The following is an 11351-nucleotide window of genomic DNA, read 5'->3' on the forward strand; positions in this document are numbered from 1 at the left end:
ACTGTAAGTTAGTAACCTACTGTAACATAATATAGTAACCTACTGTAATATAGTAATCTACTGTAATATAGTAACCTACTGTAATATAATATAATAACTTACTGTAATATAGTAACCTACTGTAATATAGTAACCTACTGTAATATAATATAATAACCTACTGTAATATAGTAACCTACTTTAATATAATATAGTAACCTACTGTAATATAGGGGTAATAACCTACTGTAATATAGTAACCTACTGTAATATAGGGGTAAAAACCTACTGCTGTGGGTTCTGGCATGTCTCTTTCTCCTTGACGGGCCAGTTGAACTCTGTGTTGAACTCCTGCTGTGGCAGTGGAGTTAATTCCTGACCTGTCGTGTGTTAATACAATACCTGCTGTCTGTTAATATAATACCTGCTGTGTGTCAATATAATACCTGCTGTGTGTTAATATAATACCTGCTGTGTGTTAATATAATACCTGCTGTGTGTTAATATAATACCTGCTGTCTGTTAATATAATACCTGCTGTCTGTTAATATAATACCTGCTGTGTGTTAATATAATACCTGCTGTGTGTTAATATAATACCTGTTGTATGTTAATATAATACCTGCTGTGTGTTAATACCTGCTGTGTGTTAATATAATACCTGCTGTCTGTTAATATAATACCTGCTGTGTGTTAATACCTGCTGTGTGTTAATATAATACCTGCTGTGTGTTAATACCTTCTGTCTGTTAATATAATACCTGCTGTGTGTTAATATAATACCTGCTGTCTGTTAATATAATACCTGTTGTGTGTTAATACCTGCTGTCTGTTAATATAATACCTGCTGTCTGTTAATATAATACCTGCTGTGTGTTAATACCTGCTGTGTGTTAATATAATACCTGCCGTCTGTTAATATAATACCTGCTGTGTGTTAATACCTGCTGTCTGTTCATATAATACCTGCTGTCTGTTAATATAATACCTGCTGTGTGTTAATATAATACCTGCTGTGTGTTAATACATGCTGTCTGTTAATATAATACCTGCTGTCTGTTAATATAATACCTGCTGTGTGTTAATACCTGCTGTGTGTTAATACCTGCTGTCTGTTAATATAATACCTGCTGTCTGTTAATATAATACCTGCTGTGTGTTAATACATGCTGTCTGTTAATATAATACCTGCTGTGTGTTAATACCTGCTGTGTGTTAATATAATACCTGCTGTCTGTTAATATAATACCTGCTGTCTGTTAATGTGATACCTGCTGTCTGTTAATATAATACCTAATGTGTGTTAATATAATACCTGCTGTCTGTTAATATAATACCTGCTGTGTGTTAATACCTGCTGTGTGTTAATATAATACCTGCTGTCTGTTAATATAATACCTGCTGTCTGTTAATATAATACCTGCTGTCTGTTAATATAATACCTGCTGTGTGTTAATATAATACCTGCTGTCTGTTAATATAATACCTGTTGTATGTTAATATAATACCTGCTGTGTGTTAATACCTGCTGTGTGTTAATACCTGCTGTCTGCTAATATAATACCTGCTGTCTGTTAATATAATACCTGCGGTGTGTTTACCTGCTGTGTGTTAATATAATACCTGCTGTGTGTTAATATAATACCTGCTGTGTGTTAATATAATACCTGCTGTCTGTTAATATAATACCTGCTGTCTGTTAATATAATACCTGCTGTGTGTTAATATAATACCAGCTGTCTGTTAATATAATACCTGCTGTCTGTTAATATAATACATGCTGTGTGTTAATACCTGCTGTGTGTTAATATAATACCTGCTGTGTGTTAATATAATACCTGCTGTGTGTTAATACATGCTGTGTGTTAATACATGCTGTGTGTTAATACCTGCTGTCTGTTAATATAATACCTGCTGTATGTTAATATAATACCTGCTGTCTGTTAATATAATACCTGCTGTGTGTTATTATAATACCAGCTGTCTGTTAATATAATACCTGCTGTCTGTTAATATAATACCTGCTGTGTGTTAATATAATACCTGCTGTGTGTTAATATAATACCTGCTGTCTGTTAATATAATACCTGCTGTGTGTTAATACCTGCTGTGTGTTAATATAATACCTGCTGTATGTTAATATAATACCTGCTGTCTGTTAATATAATACCTGCTGTCTGTTAATATAATACCTGCTGTCTGTTAATATAATACCTGCTGTCTGTTAATATAATACCTGCTGTGTGTTAATATAATACCTGCTGTGTGTTAATATAATACCTGCTGTGTGTTAATATAATACCTGCTGTGTGTTAATATAACACCTGCTGTCTGTTAATATAATACCTGCTGTGTGTTAATATAATACCTGCTGTGTGTTAATACCTGCTGTGTATTAATACCTGCTGTGTGTTAATATAATACCTGCTGTGTGTTAATACCTGCTGTGTGTTAATATAATACCTGCTGTGTGTTAATATAATACCTGCTGTGTGTTAATACATGCTGTGTGTTAAAACCTGCTGTGTGTTAATATAATACCTGCTGTGTGTTAATATAATACCTGCTGTGTGTTAATACATGCTGTGTGTTAATACCTGCTGTCTGTTAATATAATACCTGCTGTATGTTAATATAATACCTGCTGTCTGTTAATATAATACCTGCTGTGTGTTAATATAATACCTGCTGTCTGTTAATATAATACCTGCTGTCTGTTAATATAATACCTGCTGTCTGTTAATATAATACCTGCTGTGTGTTAATATAATACCTGCTTTCTGTTAATATAATACCTGCTGTCTGTTAATATAATACCTGCTGTCTGTTAATATAATACCTGCTGTCTGTTAATATAATACCTGCTGTGTGTTAATATAATACCTGCTGTGTGTTAATATAATACCTGCTGTGTGTTAATATAATACCTGCTGTTTGTTAATATAATACCTGCTGTGTGTTAATATAATACCTGCTGTCTGTTAATATAATACCTGCTGTCTGTTAATATAATACCTGCTGTGTGTTAATATAATACCTGCTGTGTGTTAATACCTGCTGTGTGTTAATATAATACCTGCTGTGTGTTAATATAATACCTGCTGTGTGTTAATACATGCTGTGTGTTAATACCTGCTGTGTGTTAATATAATACCTGCTGTGTGTTAATATAATACCTGCTGTGTGTTAATACATGCTGTGTGTTAATACCTGCTGTCTGTTAATATAATACCTGCTGTATGTTAATATAATACCTGCTGTCTGTTAATATAATACCTGCTGTGTGTTAATATAATACCTGCTGTCTGTTAATATAATACCTGCTGTCTGTTAATATAATACCTGCTGTGTGTTAATGTAATACCTGTTGTATGTTAATATAATACCTGCTGTGTGTTAATACCTGCTGTGTGTTAATATAATACCTGCTGTCTGTTAATATAATACCTGCTGTGTGTTAATACCTGCTGTGTGTTAATATAATACCTGCTGTGTGTTAATACCTTCTGTCTGTTAATATAATACCTGCTGTGTGTTAATATAATACCTGCTGTCTGTTAATATAATACCTGTTGTGTGTTAATACCTGCTGTCTGTTAATATAATACCTGCTGTCTGTTAATATAATACCTGCTGTGTGTTAATACCTGCTGTGTGTTAATATAATACCTGCTGTCTGTTCATATAATACCTGCTGTCTGTTAATATAATACCTGCTGTGTGTTAATATAATACCTGCTGTGTGTTAATACATGCTGTCTGTTAATATAATACCTGCTGTCTGTTAATATAATACCTGCTGTGTGTTAATACCTGCTGTGTGTTAATATAATACCTGCTGTCTGTTAATATAATACCTGCTGTCTGTTAATATAATACCTGCTGTGTGTTAATACATGCTGTCTGTTAATATAATACCTGCTGTGTGTTAATATAATACCTGCTGTCTGTTAATATAATACCTGCTGTCTGTTAATGTGATACCTGCTGTCTGTTAATATAATACCTAATGTGTGTTAATATAATACCTGCTGTCTGTTAATATAATACCTGCTGTGTGTTAATACCTGCTGTGTGTTAATATAATACCTGCTGTCTGTTAATATAATACCTGCTGTCTGTTAATATAATACCTGCTGTCTGTTAATATAATCCCTGCTGTGTGTTAATATAATACCTGCTGTCTGTTAATATAATACCTGCTGTCTGTTAATATAATACCTGCTGTGTGTTTACCTGCTGTGTGTTAATATAATACCTGCTGTGTGTTAATATAATACCTGCTGTCTGTTAATATAATACCTGCTGTCTGTTAATATAATACCTGCTGTCTGTTAATATAATACCTGCTGTGTGTTAATATAATACCAGCTGTCTGTTAATATAATACCTGCTGTCTGTTAATATAATACCTGCTGTCTGTTAATACCTGCTGTGTGTTAATATAATACCTGCTGTGTGTTAATATAATACCTGCTGTGTGTTAATACATGCTGTGTGTTAATACATGCTGTGTGTTAATACCTGCTGTCTGTTAAAATAATACCTGCTGTATGTTAATATAATACCTGCTGTGTGTTAATATAATACCTGCTGTCTGTTAATATAATACCTGCTGTCTGTTAATATAATACCTGCTGTGTGTTAATATAATACCTGCTGTGTGTTAATATAATACCTGCTGTCTGTTAATATAATACCTGCTGTGTGTTAATACCTGCTGTGTGTTAATATAATACCTGCTGTCTGTTAATATAATACCTGTTGTGTGTTAATACCTGCTGTCTGTTAATATAATACCTGCTGTTTGTTAATATAATTCCTGCTGTGTGTTAATACCTGCTGTGTGTTAATATAATACCTGCTGTGTGTTAATACCTGCTGTCTGTTAATATAATACCTGCTGTCTGTTAATATAACACCTGCTGTGTGTTAATATAATACCTGGTGTCTTTTAATATAATACCTGCTGTGTGTTAATATCTGCTGTGTGTTAATATAATACCTGCTGTTTGTTAATATAATACCTGTTGTGTGTTAATACCTGCTGTCTGTTAATATAATACCTGCTGTCTGTTAATATAATTCCTGCTGTGTGTTAATACCTGCTGTGTGTTAATATAATACCTGCTGTGTGTTAATATAATATCTGCTGTGTGTTAATATAATACCTGCTGTGTGTTAATACCTGCTGTGTGTTACTATAATACCTGCTGTGTGTTAATATAATACCTGCTGTCTGTTAATATAATACCTGCTGTATGTTAATATAATACCTGCTGTGTGTTAATACCTGCTGTCTGTTAATATAATACCTGCTGTCTGTTAATATAATACCTGTTGTGTGTTAATACCTGCTGTGTGTTAATATAATACCTGCTGTCTGTTAAAATAATACCTGCTGTGTGTTAATACCTGCTGTGTGTTAATACCTGCTGTGTGTTAATATAATACCTGCTGTCTGTTAATATAATACCTGCTGTCTGTTAATATAATACCTGCTGTGTGTTAATACCTGCTGTGTGTTAATATAATACCTGTTGTCTGTTAATATAATACCTGCTGTCTGTTAATATAATACCTGCTGTGTGTTAATATAATACCTGCTGTCTGTTAATATAATACCTGCTGTCTGTTAATATAATACCTGCTGTGTGTTAATATAATACCTGCTGTGTGTTAATATAATACCTGCTGTCTGTTAATATAATACCTGCTGTCTGTTAATATAATACGTGCTGTGTGTTAATATAATACCTGCTGTCTGTTAATATAATACCTGCTGTGTGTTAATATAATACCTGCTGTCTGTTAATATAATACCTGCTGTCTGTTAATATAATACGTGCTGTGTGTTAATACCTGCTGTGTGTTAATATAATACCTGCTGTGTGTTAATATAATACCTGCTGTGTGTTAATATAATACCTGCTGTCTGTTAATATAATACCTGCTGTCTGTTAATATAATACCTGCTGTCTGTTAATACCTGCTGTATGTTAATATAATACCTGCTGTGTGTTAATATAATACCTGCTGTGTGTTAATATAATACCTGCTGTGTGTTAATACCTGCTGTCTGTTAATATAATACCTGCTGTGTGTTAATACCTGCTGTCTGTTAATATAATACCTGCTGTGTGTTAATATAATACCTGCTGTCTGTTAATATAATACCTGCTGTGTGTTAATATAATACCTGCTGTGTGTTAATATAATACCTGCTGTCTGTTAATATAATACCTGCTGTCTGTTAATATAACACCTGCTGTCTGTTAATATAATACCTGCTGTCTGTTAATATAATACCTGCTGTCTGTTAATATAACACCTGCTGTGTGTTAATATAATACCTGCTGTCTGTTAATATAATACCTGCTGTCTGTTAATATAACACCTGCTGTCTGTTAATATAATACCTGCTGTCTGTTAATATAACACCTGCTGTCTGTTAATATAATACCTGCTGTCTGTTAATATAATACCTGCTGTCTGTTAATATAATACCTAATGTCTGTTAATATAATACCTGCTGTGTGTTAATATAATACCTGCTGTGTGTTAATATAATACCTGCTGTCTGTTAATATAATACCTGTTGTATGTTAATATAATACCTGCTGTGTGTTAATATAATACCTGCTGTGTGTTAATGTAATACCTGCTGTGTGTTAATATAATACCTGCTGTGTGTTAATACCTGCTGTGTGTTAATACCTGCTGTCTGTTAATATAATACCTGCTGTGTGTTAATACCTGCTGTCTGTTTATATAACACCTGCTGTCTGTTAATATAATACCTGCTGTCTGTTAATATAATACCTGCTGTGTGTTAATATAATACCTGCTGTGTGTTAATATAATACCTGCTGTGTGTTAATATAATACCTGCTGTGTGTTAATATAATACCTGCTGTGTGTTAATATAATACCTGCTGTGTGTTAATATAATACCTGCTGTGTGTTAATGTAATACCTGCTGTGTGTTAATATAATACCTGCTGTGTGTTAATACCTGCTGTGTGTTAATACCTGCTGTGTGTTAATACCTGCTGTCTGTTAATATAATACCTGCTGTGTGTTAATACCTGCTGTCTGTTTATATAACACCTGCTGTCTGTTAATATAATACCTGCTGTCTGTTAATATAATACCTGCTGTGTGTTAATATAATACCTGCTGTGTGTTAATATAACACCTGCTGTCTGTTAATATAATACCTGCTGTCTGTTAATATAATACCTGCTGTGTGTTAATATAATACCTGCTGTGTATTAATACCTGCTGTCTGTTAATATAACACCTGCTGTCTGTTAATATAATACCTGCTGTGTGTTAATATAATACCTGCTGTGTGTTAATATAACACCTGCTGTCTGTTAATATAATACCTGCTGTCTGTTAATATAATACCTGCTGTGTGTTAATATAATACCTGCTGTGTGTTAATATAACACCTGCTGTCTGTTAATATAATACCTGCTGTCTGTTAATATAATACCTGCTGTGTGTTAATATAACACCTGCTGTCTGTTAATATAATACCTGCTGTGTGTTAATATAATACCTGCTGTGTGTTAATATAATACCTGCTGTGTGTTAATACCTGCTGTCTGTTAATATAATACCTGCTGTGTGTTAATACCTGCTGTCTGTTAATATAATACCTGCTGTGTGTTAATATAATACCTGCTGTCTGTTAATATAATACCTGCTGTGTGTTAATATAATACCTGCTGTGTGTTAATATAATACCTGCTGTCTGTTAATATAATACCTGCTGTCTGTTAATATAACACCTGCTGTCTGTTAATATAATACCTGCTGTCTGTTAATATAATACCTGCTGTCTGTTAATATAACACCTGCTGTGTGTTAATATAATACCTGCTGTCTGTTAATATAATACCTGCTGTCTGTTAATATAACACCTGCTGTCTGTTAATATAATACCTGCTGTCTGTTAATATAACACCTGCTGTCTGTTAATATAATACCTGCTGTCTGTTAATATAATACCTGCTGTCTGTTAATATAATACCTAATGTCTGTTAATATAATACCTGCTGTGTGTTAATATAATACCTGCTGTGTGTTAATATAATACCTGCTGTCTGTTAATATAATACCTGTTGTATGTTAATATAATACCTGCTGTGTGTTAATATAATACCTGCTGTGTGTTAATGTAATACCTGCTGTGTGTTAATATAATACCTGCTGTGTGTTAATACCTGCTGTGTGTTAATACCTGCTGTCTGTTAATATAATACCTGCTGTGTGTTAATACCTGCTGTCTGTTTATATAACACCTGCTGTCTGTTAATATAATACCTGCTGTCTGTTAATATAATACCTGCTGTGTGTTAATATAATACCTGCTGTGTGTTAATATAATACCTGCTGTGTGTTAATATAATACCTGCTGTGTGTTAATATAATACCTGCTGTGTGTTAATATAATACCTGCTGTGTGTTAATATAATACCTGCTGTGTGTTAATGTAATACCTGCTGTGTGTTAATATAATACCTGCTGTGTGTTAATACCTGCTGTGTGTTAATACCTGCTGTGTGTTAATACCTGCTGTCTGTTAATATAATACCTGCTGTGTGTTAATACCTGCTGTCTGTTTATATAACACCTGCTGTCTGTTAATATAATACCTGCTGTCTGTTAATATAATACCTGCTGTGTGTTAATATAATACCTGCTGTGTGTTAATATAACACCTGCTGTCTGTTAATATAATACCTGCTGTCTGTTAATATAATACCTGCTGTGTGTTAATATAATACCTGCTGTATGTTAATATAACACCTGCTGTCTGTTAATATAATACCTGCTGTCTGTTAATATAATACCTGCTGTGTGTTAATATAATACCTGCTGTGTGTTAATATAACACCTGCTGTCTGTTAATATAATACCTGCTGTCTGTTAATATAATACCTGCTGTGTGTTAATATAACACCTGCTGTCTGTTAATATAATACCTGCTGTGTGTTAATATAATACCTGCTGTATGTTAATATAACACCTGTTGTGTTTGAGGAGAGTGTGCAGTAGGCAGGGATGTGTGTGTGGAGGGGTCAGAATGTGCATTTTAGGCATCACAAATATGACCCCTCTTTCTACCCTGTTGAGCGGTCCAAATGCTGCAGTCTGACCCCTAACCTTTGACCCCCCCTAACCCCTCTCTCTCTCTCTCTCTCTCTCTCTGTGCAGGTGCCAACCCCCTGCAGACCAATGCCTTAGGACACACAGCCAGAGCCTACGCCAAGGAGGGAGAGTTACACGCACTACTGCTGGAGTGGGAGGGCAAGGTATCTCACACACACACACACACACACACACACACACACACACACACACACACACACACACACACACACACACACACACACACACAGAGACACCCCCAGTGGGGAGTGAGAGGGAAAGGAGCGATGTTATTGGCTCTGAGGGTGTAAAGGCTGTTCCAGGCTAGTGGAGGTTAAAAGGGGTATGCAGAACTAGTGTTGGTGTGTTTAAAGACAAGGCAGTCGTATGCACAACCCTAAATCCAACCCCTTAGCCCCTGGCACTTCCCCCTGGCACTTCCCCTAGCCCCTCGGCACTTCCCCTAGGCACTTCCCCTAGCCCCTAGGCACTTCCCCTAGCCCCTAGGCACTTCCCCTGGCCCCTAGGCATTTCCCCTGGCCCCTAGGCATTTCCCCTGGCCCCTAGGCACTTCCCCTAGGCCCTAGGCACTTCCCCTAGGCCCTAGGCACTTCCCCTAGGCCCTAGGCACTTCCCCTAGGCACTTCCCCTAGGCCCTAGGCACTTCCCCTAGGCACTTCCCCAAGCCCCTAGGCACTTCTTATCAATAGATTTATCGTAACATGGGGGGGCCTCCACCTAGCCAACAAAAGGGCTAGGATAGCTATCACCATATTCAATACTTAACTTATTAATAAACATCAAGTGCTCAGGGGAGGGGGCTATGGGTCTGTATCACTGAGCCGTAGTGGTTTTGTCTTAAAGGGATGAGGTAGTGTCAATATGTTAAAGGGATTGTCTTTAGTGGTTAAACTGATCCCTGGCTCTTCAGAGAGGGCTGAAAGGTTAACCCTTTACACTCGGAAATTGGCCCATATGGATAGGGCTAAAATGAAATGTTTCTGACAAAAATAAATATGCATAACCATGGTAGCAATTAAAAGGGAACAGTTTGAAGATCACGGGAGAATGATTAGACCAAAGCAGAGGACACAACAGTTCACCTGACGGAATCCACACACTGTTCATTTAATGAGGCATTTTACATTCATTGAACTTTTTCACCACATATGTTGAAAATGAAATGTGAAAATACTCTGAATACAATCAGTAACATGATGGGAATATTCCTGGAACATGTGGAGTAGGTGCAACATAACACAACAACAACAAACATGACAAAGGTTTGATTGAGAGGACTAACTGTTGTCTCATAGTGGACACACACCTCTCCAAAGTGTTCACAGTTCCTAAGCAATTTCAATGCACTTTTATGACTTAAAGAAGAGTGTTCTCCCTTCTTTTAAGCTCTCCTCTCGGTGCCGTTGAGGAACTACAGCGAGCACACTTGTAGTTGTTTAGTTTGGAACACAACCCTGCATCCCCTCCGTCACACGATTTAACGTTATGGTTTAAACAATCCAGAAACGGTACGTTTATAAATCCCAATCTGGGTCAGGTGGGCATGATGTGAACGTTTGTTCTGGTGCCAACGTGACCAGCTAAGTTATAAAATAACATCTTACAGTGTTCGGCTTTCACAACGCAATTCAGAGAAAGGGATGGTAATTCTGGTGCGGATTAGAAGGTGTCGTGAATGTGTTCTGCTGAGCGTCCCGGGGCACAGACTGTCTCAATCTGTTCTCCTAACTCTACATCATAGTAGTCAGATCTGGAATTGTAAAGTGCACATTTGGACTCATGGGTGTTTGGCTTATAGGACATCAAAGCGGTACGTATTATAAACCTCAACGTCTCATCTTTCAATGTACATCGAGTCCCCTTCATTTACAGCATTTCCCTTCACTCAGACAACAAAAAATTTGCAAAAGTTTCCCAATCAGCCAGATGAATGGGGGACAACTTTTTTGTCGCGCAAGGTGCTCAAGTTCAGAACAGCTGTCAGTCGAAACCCTCACAGCGCTGTGAAGTGCAGAGCCTGAGTTCTGACGTCATGTAGAACTTGTTACTGGTCAGATACCGTGTTCCAATTTAGGCTCTTATTAGTGCCACCATCTGTCATATTCAACCTGTATACGGTACGAGTGTAAAGGCCGACAACCATTACGCCACTACTGTTGTTGCTGCTGGTAAATAGTGAATCTATTCAT

At 36.0% G+C, this 11351-nt stretch overlaps 1 protein-coding gene across 2 annotated transcripts in view; it reads left to right on the forward strand.

Moving 5' to 3' along the window:
• Window positions 1-11351, forward strand: part of clpb (ClpB family mitochondrial disaggregase) — a 76908-nt gene that overhangs the window by 42731 nt on the left and 22826 nt on the right. For both annotated transcript variants that reach the window (XM_055895088.1, XM_055895087.1), the window contains one exon: window positions 9208-9305. In XM_055895088.1, coding sequence (XP_055751063.1) covers window positions 9208-9305 — 98 coding nt within the window. The remainder of the gene's footprint in view (window positions 1-9207; window positions 9306-11351) is intronic.

This window comes from Salvelinus fontinalis, chromosome 33 (assembly GCF_029448725.1).
Source record: "Salvelinus fontinalis isolate EN_2023a chromosome 33, ASM2944872v1, whole genome shotgun sequence".
Classification (NCBI taxonomy): domain Eukaryota; kingdom Metazoa; phylum Chordata; class Actinopteri; order Salmoniformes; family Salmonidae; genus Salvelinus; species Salvelinus fontinalis.